Here is a 21,215-nt window from a genome sequence, read left to right as displayed (position 1 = left end):
GTCTGATTAATGAAATAGGGTATAAATAGGGTATACTCATGTCAGTGCCATTCATGCTGCCTTTGTGATAAAGCTGCTGTTTGCAGTGAAACGCGTTAAAGGATTACAGACACACCTCTGTCACACTGCCGCTTGGCTCTCCAGCTTTGGAAACCCTTCACCTATGGATTCCACCTATATCAATTTCCAGAGTCTGCACTGGGACTACTTTTCCCTGTGGCCGTCTCCAGCTGTGAATCAGCCTGGCTTGCCAGGTTTGACGCCGCATCACCTCTCAGGAGCGAGCCACTAACACTACTGGGGCACTCACAGCTAACACTACTAGCCCGTGATACACAGCGCTGAACCCGCCTGACGCCAGGATTCATCAGCCGCTATTCTCCACACTCACCTGTGCCTGCACTGGGACTACCGCCATATCCAAGGCACCCTCCTGCCGCGATTCAGCCATTCACATCTAGGCTGACAACGCGACTCAGACTTGGAGAGTGCATTTTTTAAGCGGCTTAAACAGATAAACCTTAGATAAATTGCTCTTTAATAATTATAAGAACATTTGATGTGCAATATGGGTAAAGTTAATCATATAAGCTGAATATATATTGATGCAGTATCATGAAAAAACAAATGAAATATATATAGATATAAGGCCGGCAGGTGTAGGTGTTAGCCTAGAGCACACAAAAGAGCAAAACCAGACAACAAGCAATCAATACAGATGACCGTACATAGGAAGGGGGGGTGTAGCTTACATGGACAGTTGTGCACTGTGGGGGAGCAGGTTGGGGAGGGAAATTATGGCCAAAATAAGGTGCTAGCATAAAGACCTCGTGGGTTAAGTCAATGACTGATGCTGCAGGGTCTCGATGGTGAGCTCCTGAGTATCCTTGGTGATTATAGGTGGTATATGAAAAGAAAGGAGAAAGGTGCGCTTTTCCTGTAATTGTTGGGGTGTGTTTGTCTACCTCCTTGAAGAAGCCAGAATACTGCCTAAATGTGTTGGAGACACCCCAGTTCTCTAACACTCTCCCTGCATACCCCTCAGCGCCCCTTCCCGCACCACGGGATCGTGCCACCTCCTCACCACCTCCCTGCAGCTGAAGACCCCGGTTGCGACCACACAAGCCAAGCCTTGGCCAGAACCACCGTGGCACCACCAACTACCGGTGTCCTCTGCCAGACCCACCTCTCACCGTACCCAGAGGCGCACCCCGACCACCGGTCAAACAAACCCCACAGACTGGCCCCAGGTTGCAGACCAGCCATCGCACGTGGGCACCGACAGCAGAAGACACATCAGTGTGCTCACCCCAAGGGTGCCAAGATCCACAGGCTAGACCAGCGTGCCTTCGGAGGAAGGAACCCGTCCCCATTGCCAGCTTCGCGCTCTGGACTGCAGCCACCAGCAGGCCTAGGGGACCAAGCACCCAGCATACGACGTGGGCATTGCACACCCGCTGAACACAACCCACCGGTCTGGCAAGCTCCCGCAGGGCACACAGTGCCTTCCACGGTCCGACGACCCACCAGCGCAGAACATCAAAGCATCCACCGCACAACACCCATCTCTGCAAAACGGCCGCATCGATTACCTATGAACATACAAATCCTACCAGTAGGCAAGTACTTTGGGATTAATCTGCGCGCGGGACGCTGCCTGGGTACTCACATCTGACTTTCATTTCAGTTATGGCCAAAATAAGGTGCTAGCATAGTGACTATGTGGGTTAGGACAATGGCTGATGCTGCAGGGTCTCGATGTCTTATGAACTCCTGAGTGTCCTTGGTGATTATAGGCAGTATGTAGCTGCCGGCTAATGGTGATAGTAATCAGTGTCAGTACAATCCCCGGACATCTGCATTAGTAACGCTGTAAGGAAGCGTGACCACAGCTGTTAGAATAGGGAGAGGTCAACCATCAGCACTTACCATGTCCTCACCGGGTGGGCTCTCTGTTGTCATGTACCGGAGTGTGCGCCGTCTCCTTGGCAGATTGTCTGTGACTATGGGTCCTTCTGCAGTCTCCGCATCCTGGCTTTCAGAGGGAGGTCTGGTGGTTCAGTATTGTTAGGGCAATTCTGTAGAGTGGCCCAAGGCACTTCGGCCCGGTTTGGCCTTTCCAAGGGTTATGTCATACTGATCCGTGGTCTCTTATTTGTATTTCCTGGATCGAGTGGATATCATCTCCCATTGGTTCAATTGCCACCATGTGGGCATGGTTTGGTCTTGATTGTTGTGGGTCTTGATTGTTGTGATTGATGACAGGGATTGCATGTGGGGGAAAGTTGTGAGGATAAAACAAGGATATGATAAAAAGTTGCACATGTTGATACAGGAAAATAAATCTAAATTTACATATTAGTTTGACACAAATATTTTGTCCAGAAGATAAGTATATTTGCATATGTATTTCTAAAATTAAACTATCCATGATTTGTCTTCTGCTGAGTGGTCTGTATCGATATTATAATTCTTATGTGGGACTACAGTCACGTACTTATAGCTAGTGCATGCAGAATCTTGTTACCTGTCTCAATTTCAGATTTGATAACCTGATTAATGGATGGATAAGTGACAAGGTGGGCACTATTCTTATGATTGCCATATCTGGTGAAGCAGGTTCTATATCTTTAGAGTATAGTTTGTTTCGACCATTGGGTGTCATTGTGGATGATGTTGTTATCCATCTTATTTCGTATTTGCTTATCATCTTATTAAAGTCTCCTCCCCTCCAATTAGGTTATACTTTCTGGCTTTCTGGATTGCTATGTAAGTTATGAGGCTGGGATCCTGATTATATTTCACTGAAGTGCTGTGAGACGCTGTGTAACTCAAAACCTTTACTGATATCCTTCTGTGCTCTCCTATCCTTTGTGTCAGAGGTCTGGTGGTCTTACCCACATACCTCATTCCACCCGGGCATTCTAGTAAATAGATAGTGCCCTTTGTGTCAGAGGTCTGGTGGTCTTACCCACATACTACATTCCACCCGGGCATTCTAGTAAATAGATAGTGCCCTTTGTGTCAGAGGTCTGGTGGTCTTACCCACATACTACATTCCACCCGGGCATTCTAGTAAATAGATAGTGCCCTTTGTGTCAGAGGTCTGGTGGTCTTACCCACGTACTGCATTCCACCCGGGCATTCTAGTAAATATAGTGCCCTTTGTGTCAGAGGACTGGTGGTCTTACCCACATACTGCATTCCACCCGGGCATTCTAGTAAATAGATAATGCCCTTTGTGTCAGAGGTCTGGTGGTCTTACCCACATACTACATTCCACCCAGGCATTCTAGTAAATATAGTGCCCTTTGTGTCAGAGGACTGGTGGTCTTACCCACATACTGCATTCCACCCGGGCATTCTAGTAAATAGATAATGCCCTTTGTGTCAGAGGTCTGGTGGTCTTACCCACATACTACATTCCACCCGGGCATTCTAGTAAATATAGTGCCCTTTGTGTCAGAGGACTGGTGGTCTTACCCACATACTGCATTCCACCCGGGCATTCTAATATAGTGCCCTTTGTGTCAGAGGACTAGTGGTCTTACCCACATACTACATTCCACCCGGGCATTCTAGTAAATAGATAATGCCCTTTGTGTCAGAGGTCTGGTGGTCTTACCCACATACTGCATTCCACCCGGGCATTCTAGTAAATATAGTGCCCTTTGTGTCAGAGGACTAGTGGTCTTACCCACATACTACATTCCACCCGGGCATTCTAGTAAATAGATAGTGCCCTTTGTGTCAGAGGTCTGGTGGTCTTACCCACATACTACATTCCACCCGGGCATTCTAGTAAATAGATAGTGCCCTTTGTGTCAGAGGTCTGGTGGTCTTACCCACATACTACATTCCACCCGGGCATTCTAGTAAATAGATAGTGCCCTTTGTGTCAGAGGTCTGGTGGTCTTACCCACATACTACATTCCACCCGGGCATTCTAGTAAATAGATAGTGCCCTTTGTGTCAGAGGTCTGGTGGTCTTACCCACGTACTGCATTCCACCCGGGCATTCTAGTAAATATAGTGCCCTTTGTGTCAGAGGACTGGTGGTCTTACCCACATACTGCATTCCACCCGGGCATTCTAGTAAATAGATAATGCCCTTTGTGTCAGAGGTCTGGTGGTCTTACCCACATACTACATTCCACCCAGGCATTCTAGTAAATATAGTGCCCTTTGTGTCAGAGGACTGGTGGTCTTACCCACATACTGCATTCCACCCGGGCATTCTAGTAAATAGATAATGCCCTTTGTGTCAGAGGTCTGGTGGTCTTACCCACATACTACATTCCACCCGGGCATTCTAGTAAATATAGTGCCCTTTGTGTCAGAGGACTGGTGGTCTTACCCACATACTGCATTCCACCCGGGCATTCTAATATAGTGCCCTTTGTGTCAGAGGACTAGTGGTCTTACCCACATACTACATTCCACCCGGGCATTCTAGTAAATAGATAATGCCCTTTGTGTCAGAGGTCTGGTGGTCTTACCCACATACTGCATTCCACCCGGGCATTCTAGTAAATATAGTGCCCTTTGTGTCAGAGGACTAGTGGTCTTACCCACATACTACATTCCACCCGGGCATTCTAGTAAATAGATAGTGCCCTTTGTGTCAGAGGTCTGGTGGTCTTACCCACATACTACATTCCACCCGGGCATTCTAGTAAATAGATAGTGCCCTTTGTGTCAGAGGTCTGGTGGTCTTACCCACATACTACATTCCACCCGGGCATTCTAGTAAATAGATAGTGCCCTTTGTGTCAGAGGACTAGTGGTCTTACCCACATACTGCATTCCACCCGGGCATTCTAGTAAATATAGTGCCCTTTGTGTCAGAGGACTAGTGGTCTTACCCACATACTACATTCCACCCGGGCATTCTAGTAAATAGATAGTGCCCTTTGTGTCACACGTCATGAAGTGTCAGATGCTAAAGTTCTCTCGTTACATTAGATATACAGTGTCACTGGTTGTGTTGTTTTTACATTTACCACAGTAACAGAAGCCCCTGGTTTTCCGTAGGTTAGTGACTGACGCTTGTTGGGAATTTCCTGGGTTTATGTGACTGTGAACCAGTCGTTTCCTGATATCAGGAGCCTTTCTGAGTATTACTGAGTCTCAGAGGTAGAATTGCTCTAAGTGTCTCATCCCTCCATTGTATGTTCCAATGTTTATTACATATTATTTTTATGCTGCGAGATTCCGCGTTGTTTTCCGTTAAGAAATAAACTGATTTGTTTATAGCATTTCTTGTTCCTTTGTTTTTATATTGTAGCAATGTTTCTCTTTCATTGTTATAGACTTCTTCATACGCTGTCTATATTATTGCTTTATATGTTTCTTCTCCATTAGTTGTTTCTGTTGCCTCTTGAAGTTATCTACCATGGAACAGTTTCTTCTTATACGGATAAACTGACCCTTTGGAATGTTGTCCAAACACTGTGGATGATGCTCCCTATATGCCAGGATAAAACTGTTCATGTCTGTGTGTAGGGGGTCTTTGTATCCTTCCTTCTTGTATATGTACAGCCAGATCTAGGAACGGTACCGTTGTTTTAAGGTATTGCGTGGTGAAGTGTAAATTTCTCGTGTTGCTGTTTAGTTGCGCAATGAATTCCTATTCTAGCAGCTGTGGTCACACGTTTCCTTACAGCGTTAATAATGCAGATGTCCAGGGATTGTACTGACACTAAAAACTATCACCACTAGCCGGCAGCGGTATGCAGTCAGGAAGCCGGCGGTCGATATGCCGACCGCCAGCTTCCTGACTCTCCCGGCATGGGACTGATAGGCTTCTAAATATCGACAAGTAGGAGATCGAGCGCACAATATTACATAAGATAACTTAAAATAAATAACCAATGGCTGCTTTCAAAACTAGGCGTGTGCTCTAAGCCTATATAAAACAGAAACAAATCTGAAAACTCGACAGCGCCAACAGATTATTACTTTAATATGGACATTTAATCAAATAAAAAACAATACATATAAAAATCAATACATATAAAATAACAATCGGCCGATGTTAAAAAATATATAAAAAACCCCAAAAGAGCAAAATGAACAAGGTATTATAGCTGTATTTTGATTTCAGCATAGAAAAGTTATTAAATCAGTGTTCTTTGCCTCTATAGACAACTTTATCCCTTCTGTTCCTTAAGTATAAGCAAAACTTTGATTATATTGCTGTAGAATGTCAGTCAAGCGGAGAGGAGAAAGGAATCATTAAGCTTGAAAAGATAGTTGATATCTATAGTATAATAAGCAAGCAGTCACGTCAGGCAAAAGGACAGCCCTTTTTAAATGCATGAATAACTTGGATTGTCAGCTGAAGGCAAATACGGTCATAAGCTTGTTAGATGTTAATCTGTGTCCGCATGGTTAGTTGGTATACGTATCACATGCAGTCAATACCTTACTCCATATCAGTGGCTATACAAGCGCTGACAGAAAATACTCCGCTGTAGTTTTAAACCCTGTACTCACAGTGCTCCCGGGAGGAAATTAAGTGGATCAATACTGGCCAGTAGATTGTAAAGCAGTCTCTTTACGCGTTTCTCCGCCTTCTTACACCTCAGCGGCTTCCTCAGAAGTAGGGGAGGAGAGGGGAGGGTTAGGATACTTACCAGGCGCCGTCGGGAATCTTCATCTGCCGGACTTCTGGCATTGGTATTTCATCCGCTTGTCTTAGGTCTGGCGGTAGGTCATACTGATTCTGCCGGCAGCTACATACCACCTATAATGGTTTAGATTTTGTTGAACTGCGCTTTTCTGCGTAGGCAGGCGGGAAGGTATGGTGTATTGGTGGTGGTAGTGTGGGAAGTTGTGGGGTGTGGGAAGTGCTGCGCCTTCATGCAGTAGTACCAGGTCCTGTTATTGGTAAATGAAAAGAAAGGAGAAAGGTGCGCTCTTCCTGTAATTGTGGAGGAGTGTTTGTCTTGGGATTGAGAATATGATGGGGGTGGTGGGTGATGTGGGTAAATGAAGAACCAGACAAAATGAAGGGGGCTACATCTTTTATTGAAGCAGTCACAATACTACTCCAATTGAGATCTCGGAGTTGAAAGGGGGTGGTGTGGGGGGAGAGATGTGGGGTGTGGGTGGTCCCTTTTGGGGGGCTCCTTGCTGTGCGGTTCAATGACTGGCACGCTTTCCCTGCTGGACCTTTGGTCGACAGTCTTCAGAGTTTCTGGTGGTGTGGTTGGGGAAATGAAAGTCAGATGTGAGTACCCAGGCAGCGTCCCGCGCGCAGATTAATCCCAAAGTACTTGCCTACTGGTAGGATTTGTATGTTCGTAGGTAATCGATGCGGCCGTTTTGCAGAGGTGGGTGTTGTGCGGTGGATGCTATGATGTTCTGCGCTGGTGGGTCATCGGACCGTGGAAGGCACTGTGTGCCCTGCGGGAGCTTGCCGGACCGGTGGGTTGTGTTCAGCGGGTGTGCAATGCCCACGTCGTATGCTGGGTGCTTGGTCCCCTAGGCCTGCTGGTGGCTGCAGTCCAGAGCGCTAAGCTGGCAATGGGGACGGGTTCCTTCCTCCGAAGGCACGCTGGTCTAGCCTGTGGATCTTGGCACCCTTGGGGTGAGCACACTGATGTGTCTTCTGCTGTCAGTGCCCACGTGCGATGGCTGGTCTGCAACCTGGGGCCAGTCTGTGGGGTTTGTTTGACCGGTGGTCGGGGTCGGTGTGCGCCTCTGGGTATGGTGAGAGGTGGGTCTGGCAGAGGACACCGGTAGCTGGTGGTGCCACGGCGGTTCTGGCCAAGGCTTGGCTTGTGTGGTCGCAACCGGGGTCTTCAGCTGCAGGGAGGTGGTGAGGAGGTGGCACGACCCCGTGGTGCGGGAAGGGGCGCTAAGAGGTATGCAGGGAGAGTGTTAGAGAACTGGGGTGTCTCCAACACATTTAGGCAGTATTCTGCCTTCTTCAAGGAGGTAGACAAACACACCCCAACAATTACAGGAAAAGCGCACCTTTCTCCTTTCTTTTCATATACCACCTATAATCACCAAGGATACTCAGGATCTCACCATCGAGACCCTGCAGCATCAGTCATTGACTTAACCCACGAGGTCTTTATGCTAGCACCTTATTTTGCCCATAATTTCCCTCCCCAACCTGCTCCCCACAATGCAAACTGTCCATGTAAACTACACACACCCCCTTCCCTATGTACAGTCATCTGTACTGTTTGTTTTCTTGGTGTCTGTTTTTGCTCTTTGGGGGGTTATAGGCTAACACCTACATCCGGCCTTATATAATATCAATATATATTTAATCTGTTTTTTCATGATACTGCATCAGTTTGTTTTCAGCTTATATGATTGACTTGACCCTTATTGCACATCAACTATTCTTATAAGTATTAGAGATCAATTGTATCTAATAAATAAAAATCCTTTTGTAGAGATGCCAGGTTGCAGTAATATATTTTATTGCATTCCTTCCTCCAGAATCACAATTACAGCATACAAGGTTCAACTGTTTAACCCACTAAAATGATAGCGATGATATATCAGGAAATAGTGGTCAGTTCTACTGATTCATTCAAACCCTCTGGGTGGATTGAATTCAGTTAGAACATCCAGATAAGCCCCTGTGAGAGTTCAAATTAAATAGTATAAATTATTAATTGCTCCTATATCAAACCCTATATTAATCATTTATTATTGTTCAGATTTCCCAAGCGCTGTACATCCCTCCGCTTGTATAGTAATGTCACACATCCCAATTATGTGCAGATAGAGAACTTAAAATTTTGAAATACTGTGTGACTGGAGTGTTCCTACAGCCCTGTTTTGTATCAGCTCATGGAAATGCTTTCTCTTGTGTGATATCTGATGTCTACCAAGATGTGACTTCTGTGTAAAACATTTCCCACACTCAGAGCATGAAAATGGTTTCTTACCTTTGTGATCTCTGATATGTAACAAGATGATCTTTCTGTGTATAACATTTTTCCACATTCTGGGCATGGAAATGGCTTCTCTGATGTATATCTAGAGCTGATTTATATGTAAAACATTTCCCACACTCAGAGCATGTAAATGGGCGCTCATCTCTGTGACTTCTCTCATGTATAAGAAGATCTGCTTTCTGTGTAAAACATTTACCACACTCAGAACATGGAAATGGTTTCTCACCTGTGTGATGTCTCTGATGTGTAACAAGATCTGATTTCTGTGTAAAACATTTCCCACACTCAGAACATAGAAATGGCCTCTCACCTGTGTGACTTCTCTGATGTATAACAAGATGTGATGTATTAGTAAAACATTTCCCACATTCAGAGCATGGAAATGGTTTCTCACCTGTCTGACTTCTCTGATGTCTAACAAGATTTGATTTATCAATAAAACATTTCCCACATTCAGAGCATGGAAATGGTTTCTCACCAGTGTGACATCTCTGATGTCTAACAAGAGATGATTTATCCGTAAAACATTTCTCACACACAGAACATGGAAATGGTTTCTCACCTGAGTGACTTCTCTGATGTCTAAAAAGAGCTGATTTCTGTATAAAACATTTCTCACACTCAGAACATGAAAATGGTTTCTCACCTGTGTGATAGCTCTGATGTGTAACAAGCTTTGATTTATAAGTAAAATATTTCCCACACTCAGAGCATTGAAATGGTTTCTCACTTGTGTGACTTCTCTGATGTGTTACAAGATTTGATTTCAGTGTAAAACATTTCCCACACATAGAACAGGGAAATATTTTATCAGGTGTATGAGCTGCACTATGTGTAACAAAACCTGAGGTATCAGGAGAACATTGGTCACAATTAGATGGATCAGATGATATATCTGCACTGTGAGGTACTGGATGTATATTTAGCATAACGGGATTATCTCCTGGAGATTCCTGTGTGATGTTATCTTCTATTTTAATATCTGTAGATAAGATGAGATCTTCCTCTAAGTCATTCCTGCTTGTGCGTCCATCTGCTGGAAATACAATAACTGTATTATTATTATTATTATTATTATTATTCAGAGCTCTTCATAAGGCTCACACATTTCACAGCGCCTTACAGAGAATATTTGTCCAATAGGTTTACAATCTATATTCACAACCATATCTACTAGCACACACAATATGCTTTATTTGGGTCAGAGGTCAATTAACCTACCAGTATGATTTTTCCAGGAAATACATACAAAACTCCACACATCACTTTGGTTGAAAATTAAACTCATGAACTTAGTGCTGTGAGGCAGCAATCCTAACCCCACTACACCACCATGTTATAAATGAAGAGGATTAGCTGTATAATTTTATGTTTAATTTGCAGGTACAAACAGTGACCACATTATTACATTAACAAATGAACCAACAAGAAACAAGACTCTCATTGAATACATAAAATGGCACAAGCACATTATCTGCACAAGTCATAGATCCAGCCACATGGACTATAATTACTAACAACTGCGTCCACACTACACAAAGTTCTCCAGGTGGGAATATATATAGCAAAAGCAGCTTCTATATGGTCCTCCCCACCAGAGTCATGCTACTTATACCCCTCTTCCACCAAAATTCTGGGTCTGACCCGGAGTTGGAATAGGGTTCCTATCTGGATCAGACCCGGAATTAAGCCGGCGACGACTCGGGATATTCCTGAGTCGGCGCAGCTCACACCGGTTTTTCCGGCGTGAAAGTGGACACTTGGAGATGACGTCATCTCCAAGCGCCACTGAAGCCAGACCAATCAACCGGCTTGCGGTGCACTGCAGGTCATCAAGACCCGGAGTGCGCCGTACACACAGCAGGGTTTCACTCGACCCGGCGATCCAACCCTCACCCCTTTTACACCAAGGAGCTGCCCGGGTTAACCCTGCAATAACCCGGGTTTTAACTCCGGTGTAAAAGGGGTATCAATTAGGGTAATGAGTCACTGTATACAAACGCTGAGTGGGAAGGGGAGAGATAGGACAGAGCAACACAGAATGATGGTGGCACAGAGCAGGTGAGACAGGACATGACAGTGGAATGTCCAAGGGCACAGAGCAGGGGAGGCAGCAGGATAGGGTAGGGAATGTCCAAGGGCAGAGCGGTGAAGGCAGCAGGACATAGTAGGGAAAAGGCACAGACCAGAGGAGGCAGCAGGAGAGGGGAATGTCACAGAGCGGGGGATGCTGGAGGACAGGGTAGGGGAATGGTATAGAGCAGGGGAGGCAGCAGTACAGGGTAGAGGAATAGAGCAGGGCACAGCGGGGGAGGCCGTAGGACAGGGTAGGGGAATGGTGCAGGGCACAGAGCGGGGAAGGCAGCAGGACAGTGTAGGGGAATGGCACAGAGAACCGAGTGGGGGAGGCAGCAGGACAGGGTAGGGGAATGGCACAGAGAACCGAGTGGGGGAGGCAGCAGGACAGGGTAGGGGAATAGAGGTTACAGAGCGGAGGAGGCAGCAGGACAGGGTAGAGAAATGGAGCAGGGCACAGAGAGGTGTAGGCAGCAGGACAGGGTAGGGGAATGACACAGAGAACCGAGTGAGGGAGGCAGCAGGACAGGGTAGGGGAATGGCACAGAGAACCGAGTGGGGGAGGCAGCAGGACAGGGTAGGGGAATAGAGGTTACAGAGCGGGGGAGGCAGCAGGACAGGGTAGAGGAATGGAGCATGGCACAGAGAGGTGTAGGCAGCAGGACAGGGTAGGGGAATGACACAGAGAACCGAGTGAGGGAGGCAGCAGGACAGGGTAGGGGAATGGTGCAGGGCACAGAGCGGGGGAGGCAGCAGGACAGGATAGGGGAATGGCGCAGGGCGTAGAGTGGGGGAGGAAGCAGGACAGGGTAGGGGAATGGCACAGGGCGCAGAGCGGGGGAGGCGGCAGGACAGGGTAGGGGAATTGTGCAGGGCACAGAGTGGGGGAGGCAGCAGTACAGGGTAGGGGAATGGCATAGAGCGGGGGAGAGAGCAGGACAGGATAGGGGAATGGTGCAGCAGGACAGGGTAACGGAATGGTGCAGAGCAGGGGAGGAACCAGGACAGGGTAGGGGAATGGTGCAGGGCACAGAAAAGTAACAGCGGAAAGAGGAAGACACCAGGAGGGCAGAGCAGGATACAGAGACAGGTCAGCAGATAAAGTGTATGAGTACAGAACATCCAACCACAGAAAGTGGAGGAGCAATTGTGCGATGACGGGTGTGTGGTTGTGTGTGTGTGATGGGTAGTACACAGTATATTGACAATGACATATTATTCATCACATTGACCAGTGATTTATTTAATATAGCTACATCCCCTGCAATGATGTATGAGATACACCAGAGAGTGTGGGGAGGAGACTGGTCAGATTTCTGGGCTGGTAACACACAGAAGGAGTATAATAATGGCATATGGCTCCTGACTCCTCTACTGGACAGATACATTTTCCTCATTAGTTTGTACTGACAGAGGAGGGTGTAGGATAAGAGATTGTTGTAGTGACAGAACAAGGAGCATATGTGACTTTTTTCTGTAATAAGTCTTTATTACTCACCTGTGCTGATATCTGTAGGGATTTTCTCCTTCTTACACTGCTGATCACTCCTCACATGTGTCTCTTCTCCCTCTATATATCTTTTTTGTGCCTTATTATCAGACACATATGTCTCTTCTTTTCCCTCTGTATCTTCTGCCTTCATATAAGTCACATACGTCTCTTCTTCTCCCTCTTTATCTTCTGCCTTTATATCAGCCACATACATCTCTTCTTCTCCCTCTATATCTTCTGCCTTCATATCAGTCACATACGTCTCTTCTTCTCCCTCTATATCTTCTTCCTTCATATCAGCCACAAATATCTCTTCTTCTCTTTCTGTATCTGCTGCCTTCATATCAGTCACATATGTCTCCTCTTCTCCCTCTGTATCTTCTGCCTTCATAACAGTCACATACATCTCGTCTTCTCCCTCTATATTTTCTGCCTTCATATCAGTCACATACGTCTCATCTTCTCCCTCTGTATCTTCTGCCTTCATATCAGTCACATATGTCTCTTCTTCTCCCTCTATATCTTCTGCCTTCATATCAGTCACATATGTCTCTTCTTCTCCCTCTATATCTTCTGCCTTCATATCAGTCACATACGTCTCTACTTCTCCCTTTATATCTTCTATCTTAATATTAATCAGCGCTGCAAACTAAAGATAAATAGTTTTTTAATAATGTTTGATTTTGTTAATAGAGATTAGACAGTATAATATCAGTGTATAAGACACACACAGCTTCTCTACAGATCATATAGTGACAGTCACTGTGGTATATTAGTGAGACCCTAAATCCCATCTACCTGATGCTCCTGTGGGGTCCTGTGATTCTCCTCTGTACAATCCTGTGAATAAAGAGGATGGGGACATCTCTCTGGGGTATTTCTGTATTTCTGTTACTGGGTCCATCTGTAGGAGACACACAGTGACTGAGTACATTGTATATATGTGACTATCAGGTGATCTGTGTATATAGGGGGACCCCATACCTGCTCTCCCCTGTACAATAAATGACAGTCTCCTCTTACCCAGTGATGTGAGGGGCCGGTGATTCTCCATCATCACGTCCTTGTACAGACCCTTGTGTTCCTCTATATACTCCCCCTCCTACATGGAGACATAGACAGTGACATCCTGACACCTTATAGGAACCTGACACACACAATGATACAGTCATCATCCAGACACATCCCCTGGTGTTACTGTATAATGTCCCATTCCCAGCAGTCACCTCTCCAGTCATCACACAGACACATCCCCTGGTGTTACTGTATAATGTCCCATTCCCAACAGTCACCTCTCCAGTCATCACACAGACACATCCCCTGGTGTTACTGTATAATGTCCCATTCCCAGCAGTCACCTCTCCAGTCATCACACAGACACATCCCCTGGTGTTACTGTGTAATGTCCCATTTCCAGCAGTCACCTCTCCAGTCATCACCCAGACACATTCCCTGGTGTTACTGTGTAATGTCCCATTCCCAGCAGTCACCTCTCCAGTCATCACCCAGACACATCCCCTGGAGTTACTGTGTAATGTCCCATTCCCAGCAGTCACCTCTCCAGTCATCACCCAGACACATCCCCTGGAGTTACTGTATAATGTCCCATTCCCAGCAGTCACCTCTCCAGTCATCACCCAGACACATCCCCTGGAGTTACTGTGTAATGTCCCATTCCCAGCAGTCACCTCTCCAGTCATCACTCAGACACATCCCCTGGTGTTACTGTATAGTGTCCCATTACCAGCAGTCACCTCTCTAGTGTTCCCTCTAGCTCCGGCGGGAGGCAGGGCGCCGGAGCTAGAGAGGGCATGCCTGTGCGCGCGCGCGACTGAGAAGGGGGCGTGGTCATCGGAAAAGGGGGGCGTGTCTATAAGACGCGTCCCCTTTTCGTTACTCTTGGGGGCGTGCCCGGCACTTCCGGACACGCCGGGCAGCCCCCAAGCCGTGCAGACAGGGAGAATAGATGCCGGGCGCATGCGCCCGGCGTCTATTCTCCGGCGGTGACTGGGTCACCGCATGTTTCTCCACCCGCGGGACACTGCGTCCCGCGGGTGAGAACGGCTTCCGCAGGCTGTGAGGGCAGGGCGCTTTTTGCCTTCCTCCTGGAGGGCAGGGTGCTTTTTGCCCACCAGAAGAAGGGCAGGGCGCCGCGCCCCGCTAAAACAGCCTAGCGGGAACGCTACCTCTCCAGTCATCACCCAGACACACCCCCTGGAGTTACTGTGTAATGTCCCATTCCCAGCAGTCACCTCTCCAGTCATCACTCAGACACATCCCCTGGTGTTACTGTATAGTGTCCCATTACCAGCAGTCACCTCTCCAGTCATCACCCAGACACATCCGATTGTGTTACTGTATAATGTCCCATTCCCAGCAGTCACCTCTCTAGTGTTCCCTCTAGCTCCGGCGGGAGGCAGGGCGCCGGAGCTAGAGAGGGCATGGCTGTGCGCGCGCGCGACTGAGAAGGGGGCGTGGTCATCAGAAAAGGGGGCGTGTCTATAAGACGCGTCCCCTTTTCGTTACTCTTGGGGGCGTGCCCGGCACTTCCGGACACGCTGGGCAGCCCCCAAGCCGTGCAGACAGGGAGAATAGATGCCGGGCGCATGTGCCCGGCGTCTATTCTCCGGCGGTGACTGGGTCACCGCATGTTTCTCCACCCGCGGGACACTGCGTCCCGCGGGTGAGAACGGCTCCCGCAGGCTGTGAGGGCAGGGCGCTTTTTGCCCTCCTCCTGGAGGGCAGGGTGCTTTTTGCCCACCAGAAGGAGGGCAGGACGCCGCGCCCCGCTAAAACAGCCTAGCGGGAACGCTACCTCTCCAGTCATCACCCAGACACATCCCCTGGTGGTATTGTATAATGTCCCATTCCCAGCAGTCACCTCTCCAGACAGCGGCTGAATGATCTTGTTGGTGAGTTCCAGGATCTTCTGGTCATTGTGTCTCTCATGTATCAGTGAGTGAGGTGGAGGCACCGTGATGGTGCTCTGGGTCCTGCTAAGTCCTCCTAACACACAGGGACGGCTGCTGGGTGTCTTACAGTCACCGGATGTCTTCTTCACTACTGTGTAATCCTGTGTATTGGGGGAGACATAAAATATCACTGCATACACTCCCAGATCCCCTCACCTCCTCAGTCATGTCAGTGCACAACAGGGGGTGTAACAGCTGTACAGAGGTGTCAGTAACACAGGGGAGGGGAAAGGGAACAGAAGAGGTTAATAACACAGAGATAGGACAGCAGGCAGCCCAGGGGACAAAACAAAGGGTTAAGCAATACAGAATCCCATCAGTCACTCTGCACAAATGATGAAATGACAAATGACCGCACCTCAGATGTATGTTACATGTGTGACCAGCCTGCCGGCCGTGTGTGTGCAGTGTAGGGTGGGGTGAGACATGTCCTGGGGGATAATCAGTGACACTCTGAGGATCTGGGGACTGTCTCAGCCACTGGCTGTCTCTGAGAGACTCCCTATTGCTTAGGATAACAAGACGCCCTGACAGACAGTCTCAGTGTGTGCCCATGTTACCACCAGCTCCGCCATCTTACACCTGATGCTGGGACAGTATAACTGATATGAGGCGCAGTGTAATGGGTGTGAGGGGAAGCAGTGGTCCACCTGCTCTGGCCTGGTGGGTAATTAGAATGACTTAGAGAACATTACACAGGAGAGATCTTGTTACCTTACTTATTGAACCACCCTCGTACATAAGGGGTTGGTTACAACATCCTGATGGTCAAAGTCCAGATGGTTGGAATGCCGGCATCAGAATCCTGACAGAGAAAATGTCGGGATTTTCATTAAGTATCCTAAGGTTAACTCTAACCCAAACCCACCCTCCTGCAGGCTATCTCTAACCACCCCCTCCCCATCTAACCCTAACTACCTCCCTCCCCCCACAACCTTACCATAAACCTCCCCTCCAGTACCCTAACCCGCCACTCCTGCAGCCTAACCCTAACACTCACCGGTTGAAGTTGTCGGCATTTTGACCCGTCCGGATCCTGCAGACATTATAGGGCGCATCAGGATTCTGACTGTCGGTATACAGACTACTTCCCATATTTGCATTTTATACCTATTATGTGTTATTCCTTTCTCTGACAGCTCATTAGAGTTACTATTACTCTGTATCTGCTGCTATGTAATAACAGGATACCACAGGCTGCTCCACCTGTATAATTGTAGCAGGACACCACAGGCTGTTACCCTGTAAATAATAATAATAATATAACAATAATAACAATAATTTTAAAAGGACACCACAGGCTGCTCCCCCCTATATAATAACAGAACACCACAGCTGCTCCACCTGTATAATAATAAAACACCACAGGCTACTCCTCCTGTATAATAATAACAATAATAATAATAACAGGACACCACAGGCTGCTCCCCCTGTATAATAAAAGTAACAGTACACCACAGGCTGCTCCCCCTGTATAATAGTGACAGGACACCACAGGCTTCTCCCCCTGTACAATAACAATAAAATGACACCACAGGTTGCTCCCACTGTACCATATTAATAACAGGACACCACAGGCTGCTCTCCCTGTATAATATTAGTAATAAAAGGCACCACAAGCTGCTCCTTCTGAATAATAATAATAATAACAGGACACTACAGGCTGTTCCCCCTGTATAATAATAGTAACAACACGCCACAGGCTGCTCCTCCTGTATAATAATAGTAACAACAGGACACCACAGGCTGCTCCTCCTGTAAAATAGTAACAGGATACCACAGGCTGCTCCCCCTGTACAATAATAACAAAATGACACCACAGGCTGCTCCCCCTGTATAATAACAGTAATAATAGGACACCACAGGCTGCTCCCCATGTATAATAATAATAACAGGACACCACTAGCTGCTCCCCCTGTATAATAATAGTTTCTACTTCAGGGTCCATAGGGTATCCACAGGATACCTTGGGGTATAGGTGTGACGTCAGTCGCAGGGCACCAAAGAGTTAAGCTTTCAGCCTCCCAGGATGCACTAGGTCCCCCTCCTATACCCCGCCCCCGGGCCAAGGCACCTCAGTTTAGTTTGGTGCCCGGCCGGAGTCGGGTGCACCTGTTGGAGTGGGGGCTAGAAGAGCCCCTGAAGCTTTTTCTTCATGCAGCTGTGGCTGCACATCTGGATGAACAGCATGGACAGTCAGTCCTGACGTCCATGCTGTCTTCCCTACACCCCGCCGGTACCAGAACGCCGGTACTGATCCGGGGATGCTGGTGGGCGTCTGGGGTCACAGCTAGCGGTGACCCCAGATGCTCCGGACCATGGCCGGATTCAAGGGGGACAGAGGTAAGCAGCGGGGTCCCGCGGTGGGTCCCCGCTGATCACATGGTCCTAAGTCCCCAGGCAGGGGGCTCCCTGGGGACTGGCTGCAGCGTGGAGCCAGGCGACCAACCTGCGCTTCCACTACCCCCTGGGACAGCGGACCACAGCAGAGCGGTAGCGCTGCGGCATCCCAGGGGTTAAATGCATGCCAGGGGAGCGCGCCTTCCCTGTCTCACAGCCGGCGCCTCCCCCGCTGCACACAGCCCTCTCTGCATGCTGCCGACTGGTCCTGTGGCAGCGCTCCTCCCCCAGGCCAGCCTCCTCTCTGCTCCTCGGCAGCCATCTTCTCCAGAACGCATGGTGAACGCTGCTGGAAGCGCTGGACGGAAGCATCGTGGTCTGGGTCCCCCCGCATACCTCTCCTCCGCTGTGGCTCAGGTCTGTGTATGCAGCGCTGTGTCCTACCAGGCCCTGTGTCTGTGTAGTTGAGTAATCAGCGCTGTTAGTGCAGGAATTGTTATTTCTCTGCATTGTATGTGACTGTGCTAGCGCTGCCTGTAACTTTTCTTCTCTAAACTGTCAGCTTTATTACTGTCCCTGTTCTTCTGCTAAAGCCCTTGCGGTGCGGTGCTGCAGGGTGGTCTCTCGCCTATTTAATACTTAATTGGTGAGAGAGGTCACATACGTGGTGCCATCATGTCTGAAAGTGATTTTCCCCTCCGGCTACAGTGTACCACGTGCAAAGTACCGTTAGCGGAGGGGGAGGGTAGCGCGGAGGGCCTTTGCCGGCAGTGTTTGTCCATGGCGCGGCCTATTACGGTTACAGCACCGGTACAGGAGCCGCCCTGGGCTTGTTTCGCTCAGGCGTTAACAGCTTTAGTGGGCCAGTTAGCTCCGCAGCCCGCGTTTACTCCGATGGGTTTGTCCCAGCAGTCTGTGGTGTCGTCACCCATGCAGGGGTTCCCACGACAATTGGTGGTACCCCACAGTCTCCCTATTTCCCCGCTCCCGGGTTCTCAGGAGCCAGCGTGGGTTAACTCCCTGACGAGTTCTGTACAGCACTTGTCGGATGTGTTGCAAGGGGAGTCTGTGATGCGGCCTCATAAAAGGCCGGTGGCGTCTCTGTCCGCTCCTTATGAGGATGACGAAGGGACGTCTGATGATGGGGAGATTCTGGATCCTTACGATCAGGAACCTCTCCATACTAAGGACGCTGATGCTAAGTCCAAAGTATATATTCCTGGACTTATTCGGGCGGTCCGCACAGCCTTGGTGATTGAGGACGAAGTTCCCCCAGTGGCTAAATCTAAGTATGCCTTTTTCAAAGATGTGAAGGGCGATGCCACAGTCTTTCCTCTTTCAGGTCAGTTGGTGGACCATTTAGAGGAGGCGTGGAAACAACCTGGCAAAAGATACCAGCCGCAGAGACGCCTGGCGGTGGCTTATCCATTCGCGGATAATTATTTTGCTAAGTGGGAATCCCCTCCACAGGTGGATTCTCACGTGACCCGTCTTGTCCGTAGTGCCACATTGCCGATGCCATCCATGTCCTCCCTTAAGGATGCTACGGACCGCAAGGTAGAAATCTGCCTGAAGTCCGCTTATTCCCTTGCAGGGGGGGCAGCACGGCCGGCTATGGCCATTTGCTGGGTTGCCAGAGCGATGGAGCGCTGGGCGGATTCATTAGAGGCTTCTTTTGAATCCGACTGTCCGGCCGAACAGGTGGAGTTGATTGGCAATCTCCGTGATTCGGCCACCTACATCAACGAGGCGGCTCTAGACATTAGTACTCTGGTGTCTAGAATTTCTTCAGCAGCGGTAGCTGCTCGTCGCACCTTGTGGCTGCGATCCTGGAAGGCGGACGCAGATTCCAAGAAAGGTCTGGAAGCGTTGCCGTTTACCGGAGAAGTTCTCTTCGGTCCGGATCTGGATAAGATTGTGGCCACGCTGGCGGCAGCCAAATCTGCTTGTCTCCCGTCGGCCGCTGCTCCTTCTGGTTCGGGACCATCGTCCTTTCGGTCATCTAGGGCCCAGGGCAGGCCCAAACCACAGTCGTTTCCTCGACAGGCTGGCCCTAAGAAATCGGTCAAGCCCCGGAAGCAGGCATGGAGTACCAGACGTCCGGCCCCCAAGCCAGATGACAAGCCTGCGGCCTGACGGTCCGGGCCTCCCTTTGGGGGATCCCAGGGTGGGAGGCCGCCTGCTACAGTTCGCCCAGTGTTGGTCGACCACTACGACAGACACTTGGGTTCTGGAGGTGGTTTCCCACGGATATGCCCTCTCCTTCCGGCACAGACCCCCGGCTCACTTCTTCACCACGGGTCTCCCATCAGACCGGAACAAGGCTACGGAGCTGCGGAAGGTATTGCACACTATGCTCCAGGCTGGAGTTATAGTGCCTGTTCCATTCTCCCAGAGGGGCCAGGGTTTCTGTTCAAATCTATTTTTGGTACAGAAACCCAATGGGTCATATCGTCCGATTCTCAACCTCAAAGCACTCAACAAGTCTTTGCGGGTCCCGAAGTTTCGGATGGAGACCCTACGGTCCATCATTCTGGCGCTGGAACCTGGGGACTACTTGGTGTCATTGGACATACAGGACGCTTACCTGCATGTCCCTATTCTTTTGCGCCATCAACAGTTCCTCAGGTTTGCAATCCGCAGCGACCACTTCCAGTTTCGGGCGTTACCTTTTGGCCTGGCAACAGCACCACGTGTTTTCACCAAGGTGATGGCGGTCATGGCGGCTTCTCTGCGGCTGCAGGGAGTCCGCATGTTACCGTTTTTGGACGACCTGTTATTGGTGGCAGGATCTCCAGAGCTCCTGTTACGCCACTTGGACCTGACCATTGCACTGCTGCAACGGCACGGCTGGCTAATCAACTGGCAGAAGTCCACTCTAATCCCGTCTCGGAGGATTCTGCATCTTGGAGCCTTATTGGACTCGGGACAGCAAAGGATCTTCGTGACGGAGGACAAGATCTCTGCTTTACAGTCAAGGGTGCGCAGTTGCCTGCACAGCCGCCGGGTGTCCTTACACTCGGCGATGAGGTTACTGGGCTCCATGGTGTCGGTGTTCGACATGGTGGAATACGCCCAGTTTCACTCCAGACCTCTGCAGCACCTGCTCCTGTCCAAGTGGAACGGGCTGACTCAGTCTCTGAAGTCCCAGACGATTGTGCTCACCCAGGAGGTTCGCCTGTCCCTTGCGTGGTGGTTACAGACGACCCACCTCAACAAGGGACGTCCGTTCTGGGTTCCAAATTGGGTCCTGTTGACAACGGACGCCAGTCTTCGGGGCTGGGGAGCAGTTTCGGGTCCACACTTGTTCCAGGGCAGGTGGACGCCGACAGAAGCGGAGCTTCCAATAAATATCTTGGAACTCCGTGCGGTCTTCAATGCTCTCCAGCAGGCACAGCGGTTTCTCCA

General features: G+C 49.0%; 3 protein-coding genes across 3 annotated transcripts in view; 1 reads left to right on the top strand and 2 right to left on the bottom strand.

Annotated features, from left to right (window-relative positions):
• LOC148435660 (uncharacterized) overlaps nucleotides 1-21,215 on the top strand; it is a 149,681-nt gene that overhangs the window by 107,265 nt on the left and 21,201 nt on the right. The window lies entirely within an intron of this gene.
• On the bottom strand, nucleotides 8,915-9,718 carry LOC148435662 (uncharacterized). Its single transcript, XM_088465679.1, has one exon. The coding sequence runs from the start codon at nucleotides 9,716-9,718 to the stop codon at nucleotides 8,915-8,917; it is 804 nt and encodes a 267-aa protein (XP_088321805.1).
• Nucleotides 12,494-16,486, bottom strand: LOC148435661 (uncharacterized). Its single transcript, XM_088465675.1, has 3 exons — nucleotides 16,468-16,486; nucleotides 13,294-13,364; nucleotides 12,494-13,144 (listed from the first exon to the last, which is right to left on the bottom strand). The coding sequence occupies exons 1-3, from the start codon at nucleotides 16,484-16,486 to the stop codon at nucleotides 12,494-12,496; spliced, it is 741 nt and encodes a 246-aa protein (XP_088321801.1).

Source organism: Taudactylus pleione, unplaced genomic scaffold, assembly GCF_031769625.1.
Source record: "Taudactylus pleione unplaced genomic scaffold, aTauple2 ptg002133l, whole genome shotgun sequence".
Lineage (NCBI taxonomy): Eukaryota > Metazoa > Chordata > Amphibia > Anura > Myobatrachidae > Taudactylus > Taudactylus pleione.
This window is presented reverse-complemented; position numbering and strand designations above follow the sequence as displayed.